This window comes from Gymnoscopelus braueri, assembly GCF_963280865.1.
Source record: "Gymnoscopelus braueri genome assembly, chromosome: 23".
NCBI classification, from domain to species: domain Eukaryota; kingdom Metazoa; phylum Chordata; class Actinopteri; order Myctophiformes; family Myctophidae; genus Gymnoscopelus; species Gymnoscopelus braueri.
The window spans coordinates 15,441,485-15,469,363 of NC_137625.1; the positions used below are offsets into that span (position 1 = coordinate 15,441,485).

At 41.9% G+C, this 27,879-nt stretch overlaps 2 protein-coding genes across 5 annotated transcripts in view; one reads left to right on the plus strand and one right to left on the minus strand.

The window, feature by feature from the left end:
• Positions 1-1,781: 1,781 nt before the first annotated feature.
• On the minus strand, positions 1,782-17,003 carry samm50l (sorting and assembly machinery component 50 homolog, like). Its single transcript, XM_080420522.1, has 15 exons — positions 16,846-17,003; positions 14,629-14,745; positions 10,114-10,215; positions 9,253-9,340; positions 9,058-9,164; positions 8,508-8,638; positions 7,780-7,867; positions 7,471-7,599; positions 7,244-7,315; positions 6,448-6,534; positions 5,674-5,744; positions 4,534-4,601; positions 3,836-3,982; positions 2,596-2,737; positions 1,782-2,482 (listed from the first exon to the last, which is right to left on the minus strand). Exons 1-15 carry the CDS (start codon positions 16,864-16,866, stop codon positions 2,437-2,439), a joined length of 1,416 nt encoding a protein of 471 aa, XP_080276648.1. The 5' UTR covers positions 16,867-17,003; the 3' UTR covers positions 1,782-2,436.
• Positions 17,004-20,131: 3,128 nt separating this feature from the next.
• scube1 (signal peptide, CUB domain, EGF-like 1) overlaps positions 20,132-27,879 on the plus strand; it is a 137,558-nt gene continuing 129,810 nt past the window's right edge. For all 4 annotated transcript variants that reach the window (XM_080421494.1, XM_080421495.1, XM_080421496.1 and 1 more), the window contains exons 1-2: positions 20,132-20,300; positions 23,512-23,634. In XM_080421494.1, the coding sequence (XP_080277620.1) occupies positions 20,210-20,300; positions 23,512-23,634 (214 nt within the window). In that variant the 5' untranslated portion in view covers positions 20,132-20,209. The remainder of the gene's footprint in view (positions 20,301-23,511; positions 23,635-27,879) is intronic.

The following is a 27,879-nucleotide window of genomic DNA, read 5'->3' on the forward strand; positions in this document are numbered from 1 at the left end:
ATGTGTTGCATTGTGAGCTTGTAGCCTACTGTAGATCTGCTATTTTAAAAGGATTAATTAAGTACATTTTTATGCCAATACTTTGGTACTTTTACTCAAGTACATTTTGAATTCCGGACTTTCACTTGTGACAGAGTATTTCTACATTGCAGTGTTGATACTTACTTTTACTGAAGTAAAACATTTGAGTACTTTTTCCACCACTGATTTTCATCACTTTGTAATTTGACGTTAAAGAGCAGTTCAGTTGCCTGTGCCATGTGGAGTTTATATCCATCGTCCGTGCGCACGCGCGCGCTCACCCATATGCATGCACACGCACGCGCACACACACACACACACACACACACACACACACACACACACACACACACACACACACACACACACAGATAACATGTGTCCACAGGTGTTTTGTCAGTAAGCATACAAACGTGCTGGTGACCTTCACTGAAAGTGAAATCTATATTGCCTAATATGGTTACAGTTTAAATGGGCTTCACATTCCGAGTGTAGGGAACCAGCATCAAATTTGCCCTTAGAAACTTGTCAATGCTTCTCATGGTGGTTGTTGCTATGTCATCTAATCAGAATTTATTAAGCCATTATCTTGAAGTAGCCTAATTATCCTAGGTATTTGATCAATGGGTACTGCCGAGGGCTAAATTCCATTTCATGTTACTATGATCTAATTCCACGAAGTTAAACACTAGCAATTAACTTTTGTATTACATATGGTTAACAAGCTGATAAAAGTTTCACTTATCAAACAGTTAATAGTTAATTTGTCCAGGCTGATCTGTGCACCTGTAGCTGATATCAGGGTGTACACCTGCCCGGACTCCCAAAGTGACAAACAGTGGTCCGGCATCATCCACTATCAACTGCTCCACACAGGATCCCATGTGGGGCAAAAGTCCAAACAGTCACTACACTCTCTCTCACACACACACACACAGGTCAACTGGGCGATGGAACATTGGCTTTGTCCCAAAGCTGTATAGCATGGTTGTTAGTATTAAGTATACTATGTTAGTTCCATTGATGAAAGCCAGAACACTATCTATTGACTGATCATTAAAAAAAAACATGCTCTGAAAACACACATAGCCCACCCATCTGACCACTTAACTATCGGTAAGGTGGTCAGATGGGAGGGCCGCAAACACTTGAGATTTTCAAGTGGGCGCTGATCCAGAAAAGGTTGAGAATAGCTGTATAGTGTATAGAATGTACTATTTACTATTTACATTTACATATAAAAAATTGCTTGATCATGATATTAGTCACACATTTCCCCCGCTGGATACCTGTGTTACAGTATGCAGTAATGTATTATAATGAATTTATTCACCGATACGGTTTTACATTTGATGACTCCTCCTGTCTCCTGTCCCAACTTCACATGTCAGGCATACATGTTCCTCAAGTTAGCCATGTACCTGACAATGAGGTTCTCAACCAGGAAGGAAATACTCTTAGAAGATCAAAGACAGTCACACATTTTCCTTCTGTGGTTCAGCACCATCAAGAAAAAGATAATTATGTACAGTACCTTTCAGTCGTATCATTACTGTAATAACAAATTAGTGCCAACCGCAGCTGCTGCAGCAGAAATGTGCCTATATACTTTCATAATAGCACTATTTACAAATCTAATCAAACAGAATGTGTTGTACATAGAAGAACAAATATGTCAGACAGAATTTATGGGACATTTCTGGGAGATTATTCTTGCATGCTTGAAAGTATGTCCAAGACACCACAAATGATTCAATAAGAACAGGGGACCAACTGAGATTTATTTGTGTGTAGAACGGCTTTTACAACGTTAAAAAGAGGACTAACAGTAAGTGCACTGGTGGTTCAGTAGCTCACACACAGTGTTGTCACATTTCACTCACTACTAGGGCTGCTGGGTTGGGATGATGACAAATTGTTCCTCTACTCCTTACATGAATTACTTGAACAAGCCGTTTTGGCATGAGGTCCAACTCCCTCCGTACATTGCAGAGCTTCACGTTTAATTCCTTTACATTGACAGAAAGTGCTGGTTTCCTTCACAGCTCAATAGACATCGGTCATCAGGACACAACAGTGCTTAGAGTGTAGGGTTAAATCTCGAAAACAAATGAAATAACAGGCCATGCCTCTAGAAAGGCTGCGATCCCGCAGAAGGCAAAGGGAGATACGGCCCAAATCTCTTTCACAGGCCAGAAATAGAACTACTAGTGGTGCCACAGCAAACAGGAGTGTTGCGATATAAATGGTAAATATCAAAAGGAGATGGGTTCAGGCGCACTCCTCGAGGACAATGCATTCTTGTAGGATCCATGCCTAGTGTTACACTCTACAACACATTACAAGTGACAATACTCTCTCCCTTTAGCGCCATAAGTCTCTGCTGCCATAACTGAAGGCAGCAGGGTGATGACATCACAGGAAGCGAATTCCTGCTCCGAACTGGACACCATCACATATCCTGTGCAGGGAGAGAAGATGGAAAGAGTCGAGAAAGAAAAAGTCAGGTGTCTTAAATAATGCAAAATAGAACGGTAGGTCTGTCAATGGCAGTGCAATTGTGTATCATCCCACCTGTCTCCACTCTGCACTCCCATGGGGATACAGTAGTTCAGCTCCAGTCTGGCAATGTTTCCGAGGCGCAGCACAATGCCTGCGCCGTATGACCAGCGAATGCACTCTGCTAGTTTCTGAAGGTGTGCCCGGGGACCATCACCTACAGTACACACATACACACACACACACACACAGAGATGTAATTCCAACAGCGAGTTCCAATATTTTGGAAAGTTGAAAAGGTTGGGAAATAGGTTAAGTGCATTCCATCAGAAAAGTCAGAATTGGCAGATATATCAATGTGTGAATTTAACTGTAAATGTTCATGTAAAATGCTTGCACATTCCTGTGTGGCAGTGAGGTGTGGTTGAGGTAGAGAGGAGCAGTGCAGCATGACAATGAGAACAGTAGTCCTGTCCATCCTGTGTGTCATGCTTATGCATAATGATCTGCTTGACTGCTGCGAGGAGCTGTTTACACTGTGCGCCAAGTCAAATACCTAGTAGTACATGTATTATATCTGTCAATAAAGGTACTTCCAATTCTGATTCTGCTAAGTTGAAACGACAGACAACCAGCTAGAGGCCGGCATTTATTTCTGTGAGTGTATGATAAATGCATCGTGCTTGTGGCAAATGCCGACTGTGGTCTCGGAGTTACTCATTCAAGTATAATAGACCATGCCCCTATTTCGGATGCAAATTTCAATTGCCACCTTCGACCACAATGCAAAAGTTACAGTACATTGCCAGATCAGCCTAGATACTGCATTTTTGGGGTAATACTACATAACACAATGCCTCATTCTTCCATACCATCAAGCATTCGTGGTAGCATGAACATTCAGAAGGGGTGTGTACTACCCACTCTTGAGGATGTAATGTTGAAGTGGTCTATTAGTACTCAATACTAGGGGTGCAACAGTTAATCGAATGAATCGATTTAAATAGATACAAAAATAATAAATAATTTACTTATTCATTAATCAAGTGATAACCTTTCTCTAAGTCATTATAGGAGAAAATGTCAAAAACAAAAAAAATGGTTTCTTCCTTAAAATTTTTGCACGATACCATTATGCGATCAATTATAAAATAAGGCTCAAGTGGTTAATCGATTTGTTAATGTATGAAAACCGTAAACAATATTTAAAAAACACGCTAATCGAAAAAGTATTCGATAGAATAATCGCTATGAGAATAAACGATAGTTGCAGCCCTGCTCGCTACAGTGAAGGTTGTGTCTTCAGTACACCTACCATAGTTTAGGTTGCAGAGGTTGCCGGCATTGAGGAAGAAATGTGTTCTGAAGAGGTCTCCAAAGCCTCCCTTGCCTGGTCGGAAGGGCAGAGGGGTGTATAAATGGAGTCCACCTGCCCAATACGCCTCCCCACCAAGGTAGTCACCTAGAACACATCCAAGGTCATTGTAAATCTGTGAATATTTCACTTATTATGAAAGAAAAGAAAGGGAAAAAACACTTGTGGTAGGGCATTCACGAATAGTGATTTTTAGCATTCGAATTATTCGACCTATAAGTATTCGATTAATCGATTCATTTGATTATAAAAAATAAAAATAAAAAGTTTTTTTTTGTGCCAATGGCATTGACGACTTGACTCAAGGAATGCGAGTTGACGTCACACCAGAGCTCACAGCTGCGTGTCTGCTGTAGAAAAGCCACTGAAAAAAACCCATCTAATTATTCAATTTGTTTTTATAGCATAATCGACTTTGATGTACAGTGGTCGAATAGTGGTTTGATAGTCGAATATTCGATTATTCTGTTAATGCCCTAACTTGTGGTAGTACACATTTTATATTAAAATAAAAATTAGACTCTTTTCCATGTTATACATTTCCAGACATCGAATACCTATTTCAATGAGAGTTGAAATTCTTTCTGATGGTCAGCTTTCCTCAAGGTCAGACTGACAAAGTCAGAAAATGAACTCACCTTCACTCTGTGGGCCAATGCTGTACATCCCAAAGCCTCGGACACTGGTGGGACCCCCAAGGTAGAACCTGGATAGAAAATATATTTTAACATCACCAACAAATATAAATATCATCAAAACTAAAGCTTCCACATAATCTACATCTTCACATGAAGAATTCTGTAACCACTTTTCTTTAACTACATACACCCTATACACTTTGTTGACCAGTGTTCCCCATAGGTCTATCCTTTATTTATTTTTACCCCGCTCTACTCTCTAGGTCGTCCTCAGACGAGCCCTCCATCGTTGCTTCCAGTCATCCCGGTTCTACAACATATCTCTTTGCCAAAGATTGCTGATCTACAAGCTAACAACGCATCATAACACACTGCATTGTGAGCTTGTAGATCTGCTATTTTAGCCAAATGTTCGCCTATGACGACAGGTCCAGAACAGGGACGGTAGGGTTCATGTTGTTAAATTATGTAGCCATAATTTTGTGTCAGAAGAACAGATGTAAGTCTACCACTAGAGCCAGGTATATTTAGGGCTGTTTCGATCATGAAATGTTACTTAATTGTCACACAAATAATTGATTTAATTGTGTTTAGGCACACAGGCACATACAATGTAAATAAATATTACATTTCTGTTTGGATTTTAGGCTGGCTTAGTAAACAAAGATTCACAGGGCAGATATGAAAAATAACTTAACCCATTAAGACCTGGAACGCATCTGTGTCATTTTCGATTTCTTTGGTTATTCAAAAATAGCAGATATACAAGCTCATAGCGCGGCCGAGTGCCGCACTATGAGCTTGTAGATCTGCTATTATTGAAAAAACGTGAAACATTATTTTATTTTTTTATTCTCGAAAAACTGTTAGGATTTAGATTTTTTTTAGAAGCGGACTCAGGTCTTAATGGGTTAAATATACAAAGAAATGACACATTTAATCACTTTATAATAAAAGAATAAATGAAAATAAATCGCGGAAATAGCCAAACTACATGCTTGCAACACGTCGCAATGCGACACGTTTAATTGGTTTTCTAACATGGAAACGATTCTGGCGATTTCAATTATCTTGCAATTAGGCGATTATGTGACAGGCCCAGGGATGTGTCAAAAGACTGAGATGATTCAGACGGCATACCTGTCAGCGATGCAAGAGGGCTGTTCTCCAATGGGTAAGAGCATTCCACCCCAGAGAGAGGCAGATAAGACCTGGGAAAAAACAATGAAACATTCCTCTTAGAAATCAACATTAGATTACACAAACGTTTAAATGAAACAAATGTAAAACGTAAAAGGAAACAATAAAAAAACAATAAATAATGGCTGTGATTCTTTCTTAAAAAGAAACATATTAAAGGCTCAATTTTGTTGCATGATTGGCTGCCACCCTGTGGTTACTCAGTGCAACTACAGTTATGTGTGCTTGCATTTGGTTTTTACAGTCCAGGAGTACTATTATTTAAAAGGATGCCGCTGGTGTATTTTAACATTTATTTCCATCTGCATAATCCATCAGTCAAGACAAGTAAAAGAACAATTATTTATAATGGCTACAAAGACAAAATACTTCAGCCCTGTAACATAACACTATGGCATGTTCAAATTAAATTATGATATATTTAAAATCAACAAATATTAAAGTATTAGGCAATATAAAAAAATAAACTGCAGGATCACTCATGAATCCATGTAAAATATTTACATTTAAATAAATGTTTGACTGCTTAGACAACCACAAAGATTACTGGTGTCAATGTTAAAACATCCTCCTGAGAATGGATGGTGATGGTGAAGTAAGAAATTCAATAAAACTATATCTAAACGAAATGTAACGAAATGAAACTAAATCAAATGAAGCTATGATGTGCTTCTCTAATATTTTTAAGTTGAGAGATAATGGTTACATTCATACCGAGTCCCAGAACAGCCGTTTGTTGAGTTGTAGCTCAAAGTCCTCCTTTAGAAAACTAGCGTCTCCACCAGTGTATCCAGCCAGCTCCTACAGGGCAAACACACATCAGTTGGCGAGGACAGTAACTTGATGTCTCATAAAACATTTTTTTACAGCAGCTATAGGGCATAGCAGTGGCAGCCATTTTGTGGTGCCACAGATCGAAAGCCCATTCATTTCCCTCATAGAGATTTCCAAAAACATTTAAATTAATTATTTTAAGCCTTGACCCAAGCCATCCAGGCTCCTGGTGAATCATGCCGCCACTGCTATGCCCTATTTTTTACAGCCATTACCTGCAAACGATGGTTATAATACTAGACAGGCACTAAGCGGTCACTTTACATTACCTCAGCCCAGAACCAATGCACTTGAGAAAACAGTAATGTACAGAGCCATTGCATACTGGGATGTGCTCACCCCACATTTGACTTTAACTAGAAATAAATTTAGTTTAAAAAATAAACTTAAGGTAGCAATAATCAGAAAGGAAATTAGATTAAGTTGTTATTATTATTGGTATTTTCGGACAGGCAAACCTGTTGTTTTTTAAATTCTTATTTCACTTTTAATGTAAATTTTGTTCTCCAAGTTTGTGTGTTTGTTCACTAATATTGGCTCATGCTGTACCGCATTTTACGTTTTTTGCCTGGACCCCAGGAAGAATAGTCTCCACTACGGTGTAGAGACTAATGGGGATCCTTAATAAACAATAAAGCCGCAAGACTACTGCATGCAGGCACTACTACAGACTTACCTGATTGATTCTAAGTAAGGCACCTTTCTTGGGGAAGATTGCAGAATTCCTTGTGTCGATCGACATGGTATGCTGGAAAATTTAAGAGCCATCGATTACGACAATGTTTCACTTGTGATGTATCAGACATGCACAGAGAAATATAGCTGAACTGTCTACAGTAAAAGGGAAACACATGATGCACTGGAGTCGGGAGCTTAGAAGAGGGTTTTAAGACATATATATACCGAGAGTGCAGACTTCAGCGAGTGTCCACTCTCCTCTCGCACTGCGAAGGAGGCACTGCGTGCTAGACAGCCCAGTTCCCTCCAGACCCCCTCCCACTTTAACATATGGTTGGTCATCCCTAGAGGAAACTGCAGGAGGGAAGGTGAAGGGTATCAGTTGAAATAAAACCATGAACTGCCTTTAGTCATAGCTGGTGAAAGGTGACATCCATTCAAAAAGAATGTAAAAAAATGTAAAAAATGTAATCTGTACACAAATATGGAATACATGGGGGGGAAAAAACTGCACTTGCGCATAAATCGTCTTACGTTTAGCTCTGCTGACATTCCTCTGTCAGTCTCTTTCAGGGAGCTCCATGGAAACTGGCCGGTGACTTTGTACGTGTTGAGAGTGAGGCTGAAACAGAGGACACCAACAACCGTGAACAAATAATATTGACCCAGCAAACCAAGAACCACTTTTTCTATAACAGATTTGAATCACACAGGAGAGGTTAAAGTACGACTTCACCATTTTCAACCCATCTTCATATAATAGGTCCTCACTAATAGTCATGATAAGATTGTACCATTTTTTTCTACTTGGTCTATGTCTCATAGGAGGGCTGTGGACACTTCAGAAACCCACCTACCGGTGACATTATAGTTAAGCAGATGATTTTTTTCAAACAAGATTTTATTTCTTTTTATTTGTATTGACGCGAGAACTATGGCTTCCGTTATAGCATGCTAACTTTCCAGGAAAAGAAAGCCTGCAGTTTCTATTAGCTTGGATTCCCCATTGATGATGTCACTGGTAGGCGGGTTTCTGAAATGTCCACAGCCCTCCTCTGAGACACAGAGTGAGTAGACAGAAATGGTACCATATCATAATGAGCATTATTGAGGACCAATAATATGAAGATAGCTTGAAAATGGGTGAAGTCGTCCTTTAAGTGCTCGTTATACTAAACGGTTACGCTAAGAAGGGGACAATGTGATGTTTGCTTCTTCACACAGCAAAGTGATAATGAGGAGAGCAGCATTAGTGGCCATACTTGCGTTCAAAGTGTCCAGGCTGAGGCTTGAAGAAGGACAGGCCATAGGACGTCTCCTTGGTCCCATAAGAGAATTGGAAGGTGAGCTTCTCAGCACGACCCAACATGTTAGGTAGCTTCACGCCCAGTACCTGGGAGAAAGACACTGTGTCACACACACCTGCTCTATCGGGTTGGAAAACCTCCCTACTGTATATCAGTCTGGAATACAAAACCACCAGTCTACGAAAATAAATAACAGAAGTCAAGTTCTAACAGGGAAAATAGATAGGTAGAAAATGTTATGATGATCCCTCATGGGGAAATTGGATTGGCATTGCAGGCAACTTTAGACGAGGCATGTTGTGTTATTTTATGTACGAGTCTCAAATTCAAGGTCAACTGAAACTCTTGGTTGCAGTGTGAATCTAGTTGAGAACCACTGGCCTTCAATGGAAAAGATGACCTAGCGAGATTAGAGCAAGGTCTTGGCAAGGACATTGGTGATAAATAACATGACAGCAAATTGTCAAGCTAAAGTACTATTCATTTCTCATGTTTTGTTTCTTACCATACTCCCTTCATTGTTGCCAACCATGGTGTTGTAGCTTCCAGTCAGCCTCTTAACCTCCGTCACCTCAAAAGTTACATCGAGACCGTTGGGCAAAGCATCTGCACCTACAGTATGGGAGATGAGATAAATGTTAGGGGGATTCCTTTGTCTCTAGACAACCGTTACAAAGCCATGTGGAAGGAATCCTCCTACCTTCAGATGTATCGATGAGCACCTCCACCTCTTTGAAGATACCCATGCGGAGCAGCCTCTGCCTGGCCACGTGAGACTTCTTCATGACCTGTCATGAAGACATGGAAATGCAGCTCTCCGTTAAAGGGACACTTCACCCAAAAAAAACGTTGTTTCAATGGATTAGTCACCCCATGGCAACCTGAATTTTTTAGTTTGTCGTCTCATTCCTAAGACAATAATTTGATGACCAGCGGACCGGTAGGCAGCGGTTCCGGTAGGAGACACAACGAGTCGGTGTGTCTCCTACCGGAACCGCTGCCGGTCATCAAATTATTGTCTTAGGAATGAGACAAAACTAAAAAAATATCCATGAATTCAAGTCTCCATGGGGTGACTAATCCATTGAAACAAAGTTTTTTTGGGGGTGAAGTGTCCCTTTAAGTAAGGGGGTCTTACTGCAAAAGTATCATGCAGACAGGACTGCAATAACTTTTACATTTCAAATGGATTTTCTTTTCGTTCCTTATTTGAAGATCCTGGTCAGTGTTCAATATTATATAAAAGGTGACTGCGGCCAAGCAGTGTCAAGTGTATTTTGTATTGTTTTATTTAAACAACAAATATCACAGTAAGTGTAATGACAGTTGGCCTACAGGAAGATGAAATGTGTAATATTACTAAAGTGCACAGGAGATGAACAAACATTTTCTGCACTTTAAAACTCAATTCCAAATCTGTTCAAAACGGTGATCAACGTAATGATCAATTTCAATTTCTCCACACTACAGGAGTTTTTCCAGGCTTGTGCAGGAATTATTAACAGTGTTTGTGGCTACTTGCATGTTATTATATTGTCACGCAACGGTTTACAATACATACGTCAATGAGGCTTTTGGCGTGGAAGACCTCAGAGATCTCATAGCCGAGCAGATCCTCTTTAGTTCTTCCAAGGCCCTGGATGTTGACGTGTTGGACAACAACCTGTAATGAACAGACATCTACTGTAAGTGGGTCACCTCTCACACATCCATGCCTACCGTATATACAGTACATATGTCTTGTAATGAATGTGTAGGCTTTGAATTCATCCAGTGGTTTAGTGTTAGTTAAAAGGGGCAGCTATTCACACACACACACACACACACACACACACACACACACACACACACACACACACGTTATATTTAGCTTTTCTGATGCTATTGGATGGTTAAATCAATTAATTTAGTTCTTGCTATTCATCCTGGTCTGCTGGGATTAAAATTCAATTTCTAACTACAGATCTCTGCACTCCGCAGAGTGACACCTGCTAGGGGAGCGTATCTATGTTCCCCGGGTTCCATGTTCCCCTCTTACAACCCTAACCCTGGGGTAAGTGGGGAACATAGAACCCGGGGAACATAGGGAGGGATGACCCCCCTGCTATCTGTGTGTAGTCACTTCAGCCTGGCTCTAGGCGTGGGTTGGCATATTTCAGGCTATTGACACTTTGTTGTTCTAATATCGCAGGCAGTTTCGAGATGTTTTTTTGCGACAATGACGTACTGTACTTTACTTGATAGAATTGTTGCAAGTAGTAGGCTCCATCTCTCTCACACAAACACAGAAAGCACACCCTTTAGGCTGCTATGATTTTGAATGTCCAAGATTATTCTACAGTTCACATTCAAAATAGTTTAAGGGCTCAGACCAAACTGCCTGCAAATGACATGTACTGTAGATATAACCCCTCCTTTACCCTAACCCTTCCTTTCTTCCTCTCCCATGGATGGTAGAAGTGGTAGAGAACAAGAGGACGAGTGCAAGAGACGGCGAGAACAAGCAAGAGATGAAAGACAGAAGAGGGGAGGCTGTGAAGGGTTAACGGCTACAAGAAGGAGTTTCTCAGTGACGCAAATCTAAGGTGAAACTCAAACTGTGAAATGATGATCACTCTCACTCATTCAACAGGACTCTCGCAGAAATACTGAGAACTTAAAAACAGGTGAGTACAGAAGAGATGGATTTATCATGAATTATTACACACATTGGTTGAATGCTCCTGAATGGTCAATCACAACATCTGTTATTTATCGATAGCAGAGCGCTGCTATAAATAACAGAACGTGGTAATTAGGGCTGCAACTAACGATTATCTTCTTAGCAATTATTCTATCTATGAACTTTTTGTATTAATCGAATAATCGAGAAGCGTGTTTTTGCCGGGTTTCCATCAAGTATCCATCAGAAATGATTGTCCTCTATTCCATTCAAATCCATATCAGATTCATAACCATTAATATGTGTGATGGATGATTCAAGCACTAAATTTCTTTCTCTTTTATTCTCAGAGTGTAGAAATGGCGTCTGCTAGCATTCTCCTGTCTGAAGAGCAGATCCTGTGTTCCATCTGTCTGGACGTGTTCACTGATCCAATCACCACTCCATGTGGACACAACCATTGCCAGACCTGTATCAAACATTACTGGGATGGCAATCATGAGCGTCAGTGTCCACTATGTAAAAAGATATTCGATCAGAGACAAGAATTCTCTGTTAATACAGTTCTCTCTGAGATGGTTGATCAGTTCAGGAGTCGCAATATTGATGCCGAGCTGAGGAGGATCCAGCAGCACGCAGTGGATGTAACTCTGGACCCTGATACAGCACACTGTGAACTCACCCTCTCGGATGATGGAACACGAGTGAATCACGGAGACATACAGAATAATCTCCAAGACAACGCAGAGAGATTCTCTGAATGTGTCTGTGTCTTAGGAAAACAAAGCTTCTCCTCGGGAAGATTTTACTGTGAGGTTCAGGTTAAAGGGAAGACTGACTGGGATTTAGGAGTGGTCAGAGAGTCCATCAACAGGAAAGGATCGATCACACTGAGCCCCAACAACGGGTACTGGTCTATAGTGTTGATGAATGGACATGTGTACAAGGCTGCTGCTGACCCTTCTGTCCTCCTCCCTATAAGAGAGAAGGTCCAGAAAGTGGGGGTGTTTGTGGATTATGAGGAGGGTCTGGTCTCCTTTTATGACGTGGAGGCCAGAGCTCATCTCTACTCTTTCACTGGCTGCACCTTCGCTGAGAAACTCTATCCATTCTTCTGTCCCAGTCTCAACGATAGTGGTACAAACTCTGCACCTCTGATCATCTCTCCTGTCAATCGCATAGATTAGATTCATCATCAGCATTACATTTAATTGAAAACACCTATACGTTGTTATACCTTTCAAGCCGGGAATGCCTCTGTGTCATGTTTTAGTTGCTGCTATACATACAGTATATATATAGCGTTTTTAGAATCGGCCTCAGGTCTAAATGGGTTAAGACACTAATTGTGTATATTATGGATTATGTATATTATGGAAGATTAATTTTCAGTCACCTTATTGAAGCAAGTATTTAGATAAAAATGTATTCCATCAAGATTGTACATTTTATGTACATTTTATTTTAATTCATTCAAATAAAAGTTAAACTTTCATTAAAGAATATGCATGCATGAATAATGGGATTATGACAATATTTCACTTACATTTAATTACTATAAAAAAATATGCAATTATGTTAATGACTGGTTATTTTATATAGCTCCATCTTCTATTTATAAATTCCAGTAATCTGGAGTGGAGACCCATACTGGACACCATAGTACTGATGTCCTACAATGGTAGTATCATTGCAGGTTTTCTAATCTTAAAATATGAAATGAACTGCATTTCACGTTATATAGTGCTTTTTACTGGTCTTTCCGACAACTGGAATGTTCTTGAAAATGTACTTCACAGTCACCCATTCAAGCTCACCGCAACGGTGGAACACTGTTACACATTACACGTTACGTGGTACCGACCATGAATATGGTACCAACCGGCTCATTGGGAGCAGTCAGGGGTTCAGTGTCTTGCTCAAGGACACTTCAGACCAGAGGTCGGCAACCATTTTGACATGTGCCGTGTTTTCATTTTCTTGAGTCAGTGTGCCATATCAACATTAAGTTAAATTACGACACCACATCAAAATAAAATATTTCCAACAGCTGTGATTGTCATATAACAAAAAAAAAATCTTCTTCTTCTGAACTATTTTCTTTCACATTAGGACATTGTAATGATCATTAGACTCAATAACCCACCTATCTCCAAGACTCCCTCCACCAGTCAGAGTTCAGAGTTTGAATGAAAGTATAATAATGTGCAGGATGTAATTTGCAAACAGATGTAAGGGGACTTAATTTAATTGACAACATATTTTAAAACATCTTACTTAAAACAAAAAATCCTCTCTCTCACACGTATGCCAGTCAGTGCCCTTCTCTGTGCCAGACACTTTAGAGTCAGGGAGTCAGGGATCGAACCCGGGAACCTTCCGGCTCCCAGGCGGCCCACTCTACCTCCTGAGCCACTGCAGCCCCAACCACATTCTTTGAGACACACATACGGGTACTTCGGGGCGTGGCCGAATCCGCAATTTTTTCACCGGGTGAAAAAACACAGCGTTCACCATTGGAATTGCATTACGGAACGTACACATTGCTATTTTTTTTTTTTTTATCCCACGATTTTGTAACCCCTATTTTTTCACCCTAGTGCCAATGCCTAAGCGTGTAATCCTGGGCACTACCTTCCCTCTGCCAACCTAGGGAGGCCAGGGCCGAGCTCATGCCTCCTTCAATGCATGAGAGCCGTCTGACCTTCTTATCACCTGATAGGGGAGAGTTTCCCTGGTTGGACGTAGCGCGTGGAAGGAACACGTTATTCCAACCAGTTCCCTTCCCCTCCATCAGGCGCCCCGGCTGGCCAGGGGGAGGCAGTAGTGACCAGGATTACTGCATGTTTTTTGTGAGGGTACCTACCCTAGGAGACACGGGGAGAACATGCAAACTCCACACAGAAAGGCCCTTTCGCCAACCCCACCTAGGGTGTGGGCACAGATGACGCGGAGGAGAGAACACGCCCCCAGCGCCCACAGCGTCCCCTGCGGGAATCGAACCCAGGACCTTCTAGCTGTGAGGCGACAGCGCTACCGACTGCGCCACCGTGCCACCACATTGCTACATTTCATGGGTTTATTTCGTCATAACGCAACATATGGTGAAGTACTGTAGTGCAGGTAATTGCAATAACCACCGATCTTGTGAAATTTTTAAACAGGACCGCAAAATATTCAAAACGTTCCACGATTCTGTCAATAATCTTATTCTTTGAGACACATCCATGTTTTTGGCCAGGTCAAACAAGGGAATCACCTGATGCTGATCCCCTTCCCCTATTCGCTCATACTAGGACATGACGCATGTGTAGGCAGAAGAACACTGTGAATGCTCAGAAAGAGAAGCATATATTCTGTTGTTTTAACAGAAATTGTATTAGCAGTGTTCAACCTGAGAGTGAATCAACTCACATCTTTGTTTTCCAGTATCTCCTGTTTAGTCTGTTGCTCTGTTTCCGGAACCATGTCAACCATGTCATCTGGGTTGACTCCCAAGTTGCGGCCATGCATCGGGAGAGGATCCAAACTCTGCAGGTACCATGGGATAGTGGAACAAAGTTAACACAATTGTGAAACAATCAAATTTATCTGAGGATTTATGGATGATGGGTCAATGTAGAAACAGGCTAGGAACCAGAGTGATGGGTGGGTTGTTAACCCATTCAAACCGGGAACGCATCTGTATAACCACTTAAACCATTATTTTATACTTTGGCTACTCAAAAATAGCAAATCTACTGCCACGCTATGATCTTGTAGATCTGCTATTTTTGAAACATCGTGAAAATGTGTGCAAATCTCTGAATATATATATTTTTAAAGCAAACATTTTTAACTCAAATCTTTGCTTCTGAGGGGTCCTGGAACTAAATATTTTGAGATGGGGGTCGGTCAGCGGTCAAATACATAAAATTTTGGGGGTCCTTGAACATGAAAAAGTTTGAGCACCACTGATATAGCAACAATAGTATTTCAGACATTTGTTGAGACATTTCGTCACCTTGCTAAACTAATGGCCTAAGTAATTTTTTTAAGTTTTTCAGAAAAAATTAAAAACTGATCCAAAACAAAACTATATTATATTTCTTAATCATTTCACCCAAAACGTTTATAAAAAAGTATGACTATTAAAATTAAAATAACACTGTCTGCCAGTTATGTAACATAAGGCCAAAAAGAAATCCCAAAAATGGCCTAAATCATTAAATAATTTGGCCTATGTCACAAAACCATGTGACTTAGGCCTATTTTGGCCTAAGTCACACTAGGGAGTTAGGCCATTATACTAAAAGGGGAGAGAACAGCATGATCCTTTTCAATTAGGAGATGGGCGATTTTACCAGAGGTGGCCAGTGTCATGAGGAGCTGACTTAGGCAAAAATATAATTTCTCAAAAAATGACTTTTGCCATTAGTTTAGCAAGGTGACAATTTGTTACAAATGTTCGCTTAAAAAATATATATATTCAAAGATTTGCACACATTTTCACGATTTTTCAAAAAAGAAATCTAAAATGACAGAGATGCGTTCCCGGATTGGGTTAAGGTGGTTTCCATTTACCCCATACTGCACCCCAAAACCAGGTGGCTTATTCCAGAAAATTACAATATTAGTAAATTGGCAATCAAGAGTGTTCTTTGTATTTAGCATGCTTGATGTTACAGCTCTCAGTACGTGGTTCTCAAAGTGGGGTCCAGCCGTCCAGGGACCCTCCGGGTTCTTTGAGGGGGTTCGAAATTGACCTTTACAAGCCTGTAACTCTGACAGTACACAAATGGAACCAAATGGACCAAAAGGGGAGGGGGGAGGGGGTCATTGAAATGTAGGGGGGGTCCCCACATGATTATATTTTTGGGGGGGTTCCCCAGATGACAGTGAAGTGACAATTTAAGGACTTTTAAAGGGGAAATCCACCCATTTTCAATATTTAACTATGTCATTAATATAGCATAAAGGAGTTGTGTGGAAATAAGAAAAAGAAAAAAAAAAATTAACATTGCAAAAAAATTTAACATTGCAAAAAAATTAACATTGCAAATTACACTGTGATGACTCATCATGGTGTAATTTGCAATGTTAATTTTTTTGCAATGTTAAATTTTTTTGCGATGTTAATTTTTTTTTTAATTTTTTCTTATTTCCACACAACTCCTTTATGCTATATTAATGACATAGTTAAATATTGAAAATGGGTGGATTTCCCCTTTAAGGCCTTTATAATAACAAAAAAAGAAAGACAGAAACAAAAGAAAAAGACCATTACTGCATCAAACGTTATCAACAAACTATACAATAAATACTGGTCAAACATTGGCCAAATTGTCAACTAATATAAGAAAGAGGCAAGCATTTTGGAAATATCCCACCGCCGAGGCGCTGTGAGCTTGCAGATCGGCTATTTCCACAATACAATACACAGAGCTCAACTCTTACATTCCAAGTGCTTGTCAGGGTGGGGGGTTCAAATATGATTATTTTGGGGTTTCGCGGCCTGAAAAGGTTGAGAACCACTGAGATAGTACATCGAGTACAGCATGCTACTGGTCATCCTATTCCTACCATACATTACATAGCCGAGGAGGTCACAGAGAATTCTACGAATCGCTGTTTAACAAGAACGTGCTTTACCTTGGCATGGACGGCACCCATGGTCTTGCTGTAAGAAGGTTTGTTTTGTTGCAATTAGGGTTTACTTTTTTATTTTACTGGTCCTGTTACAACGAATAAATAAATAAATGGCAATGACTAATTTTCACACACAGAACCAAGCCCCCTTCAAGGGAGACGCCATGACACTTGTGACGTCACATGCATCCTTGTTGCGTGATTGGCCACCAAGGAGCCACGCGTAGCTGAAGTGGGCGGAGACCAAAGGGTAAGATCACACTCGGCGTTGCCATGTCTGCTTATTATAAGGGACTTTGGGCTTGTTTTTTCTGTGAAGTTGCTTATAAATATTGGTGGTTGAGGTTTTTTGGGGCTTGTAGCTAAAGTGTACTTGCTTATTTAGCAAGTACTCCCTATACTCCCTCCCAGGCCCTAAGGGCAGACTGGGAGGGACGAGTGGAGTTCCCTTGGGTGCTGGACACAGCACACTTCAATTCCGACGTCGGCCGCCTCCCTACTGTACTAGGGCATTCAGGCTGCTGTGTCCGACTGTCCCGAAGGTCAGGTTCTCCGGCTGGAGGCGACCTCCCTTCTTATCTGCGGTACTGTGAGGACACTGGGGCCAGTTCAGTGGGTTCTCCTCCAGTGTTTTCCTTGCCCTGACAGGAGAAGGCGGTTGCCGTCCTGTCCCGGGGTGGCTTCCGCGGCTACACAGACGCTGTCGCCTCATGGTGACAGGGGTATGTTAGTTTGCATGGTCCCGGTGGCGCTCCCGGTCCTCCCTGATGGGAGGGACGACGTTGGGCAGGGTAGCACTCGGTGCGATGGCCCGCTGCCCCAGTTGGTTCTGAATAGTAGTGTCATCTGTTCTTCCCCCGTTTTCCCTTATCCACTTGAGGATGGACAGGGCCGAGATGTGGAGCCATCAGTGGCTCCTGATAGCCCCGTAATGGCCGAGACGCCCCTTAGTCAGGTTGTTGCTGTCTTTGATCACGGGGTCACTGTGGCGGCTGCCACTGTGGCGGTAGGCACCCATTGCTGTCCCGCTACATGAAGGGCGCTAGTGGCCTTCGTCCGGTGAGGGCTCCTCTGGTTCCCACTTGGGACCTCGGCTTGGTGCTGTCGGCGCTTGCAAAGCCGTCCTTTGAGCCCCTGGCACCTTTCGTGGAAGGTGGCGTTCCTGGTGGCTATCACCTCCACTAAGAGGGTTAGTGAGCTCCATGCACTCTCGTGAGTTTTTGTTTTAGAATGGGTCCTGAGAGGATGAGTGTAACCCTTCGACCTAACCCCTCTTTTCTGCCGAAGGTGCTGTCTTCCAACCATGTGAATCGGCCTTTTCACTTGTCGGCCTACATCCCTCCCTCGAGTGAGGGTGATGTGAGTGATGCCCGCAGTGGCTTGTGCCCAGTGAGGGCCTTGGACGTTTATGTCAGACGGACTCGAGCGATCAGGCAAAGACTTTGACAGAGGCCAGTTTGGAATTGCAGCCTCCTGAAGGTGTCTCTTTAGGGCAGTTTTGAAAGCTGAGTAGGGTTTTACACTCCTTTACTCCTTTTGGTGGGGCATTCCACATTTTTGTTGTATAGCATGAGAACGAGTTCATTCCCTTTTTTGTGCCAAATCTGGGTTGAACATGATCCGTGGAGCTGCCTCTGGTGTTGTGATCGTTGACTTCATTTACGTTTTTGAAGTATTTTGACAGGTACTGGGGTATCCCAATGTTGTGTCGTATCTTGTAGACCAGCCCAATGCAAGTTGCTGTACTCTGTCCTCAACCCTGTACTGAGCCACCCAACCCTCGCAAAATGAGCAGGGGTTAGATGGGTTGTGCGGTTGAGGCCAAGAAGACATTTTGTGCCAAGGACCCCTGTACCAGATTTGTGATTTTAACTTTTTTCCAAAGACTAATTTGAAAATAGCAGATCTACAAGCTTGTAGCTTGTAGATCGGCTATTTTCAAATAGGCCAAATAGTCGCTTATTTTAGGCTTGTTTTCATGGATGTTTTCATGCTGATTTCTCTCGCAATATCTGGCAACGCTGACCACAACTCTGATGTAGCCATTGTCGATTTTGTCCACAAGATGGCGGCAGTGCAACTTAAATTGATTATGTCATTTCTGGAAAAGGACTTAATTAATTGCCAATTTGGCATGGCAGGCATGCGCAGATATTGGCAAACATTACCTATCCAGTGTTGGACTTGGCCGTTAATAAGTCTGGAATATTACTGCTGTAGCCTGAGAGTGAGTCAAATAACTACTGTGAGAAATGTCTCAATAAATCTAGCCTAAGAGAACATTTTTTATGACGAGTTACTCCATAGACCTGTGGTAGTAGTAGCCTATCATCAATATTTTCTCATAGCCATTATTGTGACTTTCCTTCACCAATATGGTGAGTTAGTCCTATTTATACGTCTATTGTGTATTACGGGGATTCTTATTGTGGACATTAGTCTCTCTCTCTCTCTCTCTCTCTCTCTCTCTCTCTCTCTCCCTCTCTCAATTTTAATTTTAATTTCAAATGGGCACGACAAACATACATTTACATGATTGCCAAATAAGCAAGTGTGAAATAAAACTAAGAAATGTAGGCTGCCTTAAATAAAAAGAATAAAGACATTTGTAAACAGCTGCTGCTGTGTAACATTGCAATTTTGCAATCAAATTTTGCACTCTCTCTCTCTCTCTCTCTCTCTCTCTCTCTCTCTCTCTCTCTCTCTCTCACACACACACACACACACACACACACACACACACACACACACACACACACACACACACACACACACACACTGCTTTACTCCCCCCCCCCTCTCTCTCTCTCTCTCTCTCTCTCTCTCTCTCTCTCACACACTGAATGACCCCCTCCCTCTCTCTCTCTCTCTCTCTCTCTCTCTCTCTCTCTCTCTCTCTCTCTCTCTCTCTCTCTCTCTCTAAATTATACCCCCTCTCTCTCTCTCTGAATTACACCCCCCTCTCTCTCTCTCTGTCTCTCCCCCCTCTCTCTCTCTCTCTCTCTCTCTCTCTCTCTCTCTCTCTCTCTCTCTCTCTCTCTCTCTCTCTCTCTCTCTCTCTCTCTGAATTACAACCCCCCCTCTCTCTCTCTCTCTCTCTCTGAATTACAACCCCCCCCTCTCTCTCTCTCTCTCTCTCTCTCTCTGCCTCTCCCCGCCTCCCCCCCCTCTCTCTCTCCCTCTGAATTACACCTCCAATCCCCTCCTCAAATAACGCTCTGAGCCAATCAGCGGGCTCGGAGCGGCTCCGTGTCTCCTCACCCAGCTCTCCACACACTCCTGCCACAGTACAACCAAAACGGTTCTCTCTTCTTATCAAAGAACACACTACAACCAAAACACTGTTCTTCTAACACCGTGTTTTACCATGATGGGAAGTGCTTGTTTTTCCTGGGACGTTTGTTTGCTTATCCTCCTCATAAATAGTTGCGGGGTGATGGGGAATGTTGGACAAGCAGGTAAGACCCCTCTCTCTCTTGTCTTCAGTGTTGCCAAGTCTGCTTATTATAAGCGACTTTGGGCTTGTTTTTCTGTTAAGTTGCTTGTAGATATTGGTAGTTGCCGGTTGCAGGTTTTTTTTGGGGGGCTTGTGTAGTTGCTTATTTTGGGCTTGTTTCCTAATGTTGTTTAAACCAGTGGTTCTCAAACATGTTCAAATCAAGGACCCCCAAATTAATATGTATTTGTCCACGGACCCCCATCTGAACATATTTGGTCAGATTTGTGCTAAAATGTTTCATAAAATATTCAAAAATTTTCACTTTTTTCAAGATTGTTTTGAAAATAGCAGATCTACAAGCTCGCAGCGTGTCGACGCGTTGTGAGCTTGTAGATCTGCTATTTTCAAATATCCGATGCATATAGGTTAAAAGTGTTCATGTGGCCTAATAGTTGCTTCTTTTGGGCTTGTTTTCGTAGACCTGGTTGCTTGTTTCTCTCGGAAAATCTGGCAACACTGCTTGTCTTGCTTTATTCTAGCCTACTAAATCACAAAGTACACTTTTTACCGGATTAATGTTTTATTGCTATGTTTAATGCGTTCTGTCATAGAAATGTCGACTGCTTGGACGTTTGTTTTCCCACCTTGAGTGAAGTTTGAAAGAATTATGGGTTGTGATCAAAATTGACTTTTGATCATGCAACCTCATGATGAATTATGACAAACTCCTGTTATTTGGAATTACATTGGATCAGAATGCAATGAATATATAGCCCAACAACATTGCTGTTGCTTATTATTCTAGCTTTTACTTGACCTTACTTATTGAATCTTGTTTGAACATTTTTTTTATTGTTTTTTTTAAAAAATAATTTATTTAGAGATTTTTCAAAGGAACATTTAGACAAGACTGCAAAAAACTGTTTAATTAAAAAAGTAAATTTAGGCTATTCCAGCAAGCGAACACTTAAATGCCTCTTGATTAAAGCAGCCTATATTTGAACATTTACCAGATGATTTTCTACTGTGACTTTATCAGCTGAATCATACGTTTTCTATCATATGAAACAGTAGTCTAGCGAGCATTGATCATGTAACTGTAGGTAGGCCTATAATCATAGTATATATCCAGAGAGCATCTTGTCCAGATTACAAGCAGTGTTGCCATGTCCGCTTTTTATAAGCGAACGTGGGCTTGTTTTTCTGTAAAGTTGCTTGTAAATATTGCTGGTTGCGGTTTTTTGGGGCTTGTTTCTAAAGTGTAGTTGCTTATTTGGGCTTGTTTCCTATTGTTGTTTTAACCAGTGGTTCTCAAACATTTTGAAGTCAAGGACCCCCAAATTGGTGTGTATTTGTCCCCATCTAAAAATATTTTATGCCAGGGACCCCCATACAAGATTTGTTTTGTTAAAATGTTTAATATATAAACATAAAAACAATATGCATAAACAATATGTTGTGTCAATATTTGTATTTATTTTTGTTGAAAATAGCAGATCTACAAGCTCACAACGCATTGTAGATTGGCTATTTTCAAATAGCCAATGTACCTGTATATGTTTAAAGGGCGAAGGGCTCGCTTCTTTTGGCCTCGTTTTCCAAGACCTGGTTGCTTATTTCTCTCACAAAGCATGGCAACGCTGCAGAGGTGTCCATCTGGCCTTGGGGCTGGGCTGGCTGTGGAGGCAGGGCAGGGAGGCTGCCTGGCCTCAAGGTCCCCGGAGGTACAGACCCCTTGCCCAATATATCGACCGGCACTCAGCACACACACAACAGCACCACGCATTGTTCCCCCTCCTCACTATGAATGGGTGAGAAGTCAATATTGAGACAGTCAGTCTCCAAAGCATGTGGGCAGGGCTTTGTCAAAAACCATGAGGTCCCAGTCGGGCTTGAATAACAATAAGGTTGTGGGCTAGATTGGATTTTTGTTTGTTTTGTTATTGGCCTTCAATAACAGAACAGTGAATTCAGGAAATGTTCTGAAAGCCAAACAATGCCAGGCGGCCCCCTGAAGAAGATCATCTTTCTTGCAGCTCATTTCCCTGTCAAAAATCAGATAAAATAGCACTTTAACTTCTGGTTGCTGTTGCTCTTGACTCCTGGCTCTCTGCGTCGGATGTAATAAAACCGTAATCGACTTTGCAGCGAAATATTTATTGTAATTTGTGTTTTATTGTTTATTTATTGCCTTTAAATCGTTGAGCTGGGCAGAGGACCAGCCAGCAGGACTTAACCCCTGGATGGAGTGTGGACTGGAGCACACAGAGCAGAATCCCAGGGAGGAGAGAAACAGGGCTTATGCTACTGCTGTCCAGGTCGCCTACATGGGCTATTTATATTCTAGGGCGAGAGAGAGAGAGACTGTTCAATGATACAAAGATAGGCGAATGAGAGAGGATTTGACAGAAGATCTTTCTTCATCTTTGTGTCTCCGTCCCCCCACCCTCTGTGCATGTATAAATAACAACGTAATGAGCTGCCCCTATGGCCTTAGATTGAGCTCCAGATGTGACTTGTCCCTCTATCAATGACCTGATCCATTAGGAAGCAGTGATCGTCGCTGTTCCTCCTGGCCATGGAGCTTGACACAGCTGGACTCCTGACAGAGCTCAGAGGAGCACAGTTACGGCGCTCTGCGTCAGAGGTTTTCAACCCTTCTCGTATCAAGGTCCATTATTTATTCGGCATTTGAGCCACGGACCACCATTTGATGAGATTTAGCCTCTCAGACCCAAGACTTCGAATATTTTGTTGTCGTTGGATACGATTTTGTCCACAATTTTGTCCACAATTCCATGCTGTATTGATGTGGTACCATAGGAGAGATAACAGGCAAAACGTTGATCCAAATAACAATTATTTAATTAAGTAATGCAGATGTTTAACAATAATTTAACTATTTAGAGCGTAAAGGTCCATTTGGTTTCATTTTACACTCTCAAGAGTTAAAGATCTATAAGGGTCCATTTGGTTACCAACTCCATCATTTAGCTGGGGACCACCTGAAATCACCTCAAGGACCACTGGTTGAGAACCACTGCTCTACGTTGTCCAGTCAGCCATGATGCCATGTCATTTTGTTTGTATGACAGGGCCCTTTTTTTGTCAGATATGATGTGATGGCAATGGTTATTTCAAAACTGTATTTTGATTTCATTTGTGGAAATCATTGAATAAACCGAACACATTTGCACATACACAATTGAATGTTTTCGACGTTTGCGCAGATGCAGACGAGTGCTCGGAGGCCACAGACGACTGTCACATCGACGCCCTCTGCCAGAACACTCCAAAGTCCTTCAAGTGCATCTGCAAGCCGGGCTACAAGGGCGACGGCAAGCAATGCGAGGGTGAGTCCTCTCCTCCACTGGGCCTCTCCTCCTCCGTATCTCAAACCTAATGGGCCGTCCACTCCAAGCGCTATAACTATATCAAGTATATTGTTCAGCACTGTTGTCATTGTAGTTGTGGTGTGTTAGAAAGATCTTTAAAACAATATATTTATAGTTAGTCCTAATGCTTGGTGTGGACAACCGTTACTTCTTGTTTCTTGGTACAGTGTCGCTCGCCGTTGCACCTAAGTTACTTATAAGTGAGTTATTTTCAGCGATCGACACTGTTGTACAACAAAGCATGAACTAGGCTTTAGTTTCTGTCCCTGTCCCTCCCTTCCTTTTACCCCCCCCTGCCGCCCCATCATTCTCACCTCTCTGACACGTGTTCACATTGCTAATGGTGGGTCGTACATCTGTTTGATCACGACACCCCACAACACACCATCATCGCCCCCCTCCATTCTGCTTCTCCATGCATGCTCCCAATCGCTCCCTACACCCACCCCCCCACAGGGCTCTCCTAATTAATGGGGAGGAAGTGGACTGAGCGAAGGTGTTAGGGTGAGAGGGGGGCAGCACCTGGCTGTGCGTTCACACCTCTGCTCACTTCTGCCTGAGAGCACACCACAGCTGGAGCTGGCCTAGTGCTGCTGTGCGCGCGCACGCACGCACACACACACACACACACACACACACACACACACACACACACACACACACACACACACACACACACACACACACACACACACACACACACACACACACACACACACACACACACACACACACACATTTTAACCATTTATTTATGTCCACATAAAGGATAATACATACAGGGACACAAATACTATCGATTATTCCCACTCTCTGTCTTTTCTCTCTCTCACACTCTCTCTCTATCACATGCGCACGCACGCACACAGCTGTCACGATTACAAATTTAAGTTGACGATTAATTATCACTCATATAATTGCGATTAACGATTTAATTGTGTGTTTGGCATTGAACATTGGAACATATGAGCTTCGTAATGCAAAATTTCACAGCGCATATATGACAAATAACTGAAATATACAAAGAAATTATTGACATATTTAATAATTTTAGACATGTAAAAATACATGTAAAAATAGCAGATCTACAAGCTTACAGCGTGCTACAAAGTGACGCGTTGTAAACTTGTAGATCTGCTATTTCTGCTTTTTTAGTATTTGAAAATGTGTGAAAAAATTTCAACATGGATAACGATTATGACGATTATGCAAAAATAATTGCGATTAGACGATTATGTAATAATTGTGACAGGCCTACACACACACACACACACACACACACACACACACACACATACACACACACACACACACACACACACACTCATACTCTGGTGATTATGGTAGTGCTCCACCCACTGACTGTACCACAATCGCACATATTTGTGTTCACCTCCGTAGCGTGCGCACGCTGGATCCGTGCAGTGTCTCATGCTCTCTCTCAGATGCGCTGCGCGCTCCGCTGCCCGTGGCGCTGGCGATCACTGTTACATAAACAATGCTTCAGCGTGTTCGTATTATACTTCAGACAGCGTGATGACAGTTCTACCGAGGCAGCACGGTTTCTATGCATGCAGGCATGCAATGGAGTTAGAGTTTTTTCCATAGCTTTTCACGTCTCCACTACTTTTAAGCATTTGTCTGTTAATCCAGGGATATCCGACACTTTCCCTGTTTGCTCAGCTGCATGTGCACAAACATGCACATGTGCACGCACGCACGCACGCACACGCACGCACGCGCGCGCGCACGCACGCACGCACGCACGCACGCACGCACGCACGCACGCACGCACGCACGCACACATTATGGTATATGTACACACAGGTGACAAATGATAGGAAAAAACAACATAAAGTGTCTTAGTATTTAAGGGCCACCACAAGCCGCTTGAACAGCATCAATGTGCCTTGGGATAGTCTGTTGCTCGACTGGAGTGATGGAACACTATTCTTCCAAAATATATTCCCTCATTTTGTTGTTTTGATGATGATGGTGGAGAATACAAACTCTCCCTCCCATAGGTGTTCATTTGGGTTAACAACAGAGTCCAAGAGGGAAGCACGCACATCTCAACAAAAATTCCACAGGTGCTGAACAAAAATTCGTACATTGGAGAAGAAGGGAAGTCTGCACACTGTTCTGTAGCTCCCAGTATTTAGAAAATATTTTAAATTAAGGCGACAACGCTTCGACTCGCGTGGGTCTTCATCAGGTCGGATGAAGACCCACACGGGTCAAAACGGTGCCGCTTTAATTTAAAATAAATACAACTTTTTCTACTGGGAGCTACAGAACAGTGTGCGGACTTCCCTTCTTCTCCATAGCATTTGATTCACATCATTTTCATACTCATCAAACCATCCAGTAACACCTCATGCCCTGTGCATGGGGCATAGTTATCAGGGAAGAAACTCATCGATATCGAAATGTTTCATCGTAGGATGAAGGTGTTCACTCAGAATAACTTTATACTGATTTGACCCTTCCCTCTAATAAGGGGACAAGTGAACCCAAATGCCAGGACATTTCCCCCCACGGCATAACAGAGCCACCGTACCCCTCACTGTCGGGGTCAAGCATTCTGCCTATGCGGGCGGATTCTGTCAATGCTTTTCAATGGGAACGGAGTGGTGTCTTGCTATTCGGGGATTTACGCAAAAAAAAACGCTCCGTTCCCATTGAAAAGCTTTGGCAGAATCCGTCCGCATAGGCAGAATTAAAGTTTGGTGTGAGGCTAATGAGGGTTTTTTGCACTGCAAACCTACCGTAAAATCCCTCTCTATGTAGTCAGACAGATTGTTCTTGCTGACAGCCTGATGATCACATCCTGACATTCTCAGTCGTCACCTGATGTAGAATTGCTCTTCTTTTTTTCTTTACACATTACATTGGAGCTTTTGGCCACAATGTATGACCAATGACCATATTTACTGATGTCTTTCCCTTAGATCAAAATGCAGATGTCATTTTAGTCACTGTTGCTACTGAAGCACTAGTCAGTTAAGTAGTCTTTAATTGTCCTGCCCCATCTGTGCCCCAATAACGAAGCCTCTTTTATATTAGTCACGTCTTGCCATCTTGATCCAGAATCAAGGTCAGCCAGGCCTGCTCAGCATTTTTATACATGCCACAGAGCACGATAGGATCTTATAATTGCTTAATTGTATCATGCAGTCAGTCCACCTATGTGGAAGCAGATGTATTTGTTATGTTTGTTTCCTTTAATTTGTTGTTACCCATCTGTACATACAGTATAAACAGTCAGATGGGAACAGTGTCATGATATTTATGGTACATGTTTGACTACATCATGCTTGGTTAGGTCTGTCTGCTGCCTACATACAGTACAGTGGCATAGAATCGAGTGGCAGAGAACCATGACATACATTAATGCAGTTTCCCATTTGGTATCAGTCAGTGGAGGTATCGGGCTATCTTACAGTATAATTCTGTTGTTGTTAAATTGGTTGTCTCTGAGGTTCACTCACTTCATGAGGACATCATGAATGCCAGGGCCATGATTATTCATAATTTGACGACTTCTTTTGGAGGTAAGGTATACCTCGCCAAAAGTGCTGGACTCAAAAATAGTGACCCAGTAGTCGACGGTCTCCCCATTGAAAAAGAGCAGACTTGAAATAAAATCAGAGACCTAATTGTACGTCACCCTTTATTTTTTGACCAAAACAATGACGCACCGACACACGCCTGCATTCTCTCTCTTTTGGCCTAAAGTAAACGGTGAAATAGAATCACATCTCTGACTTTAATTCGGGGTGCGCTGCCCTGTCTGCTCCTTTTAGACGGGGAGAGAGTCAGCTATTGATGAATTGTAGGGTTGCAACTATTGAATATTTTCTTATTCTGTCGATTACTTTTTGATTAAATGAATAACCAAGAAGCGTGTTTTTTTTTCATCCTTTATGTTTTAACAAAACATTTGAATATTTATTTTTAAATCGACCAAATCAATTAGTCTTATTGATTGATTGATTGAATGGGTTTGTTAACACAACAGTACAGGTATTACCGTCAACGGTTAATAAGGATAACACAAAAAGCCCCAGGGGGCTTGTTTCCATTGTGGTCCATTATTATACACTTAAGCCCTATTTTATACAGCGTCGTATAACAGCGTCACACAAAAATAACAAAAATAGCCGATCTACAAGCCGATCTACATCTGCTATTTACAGTATT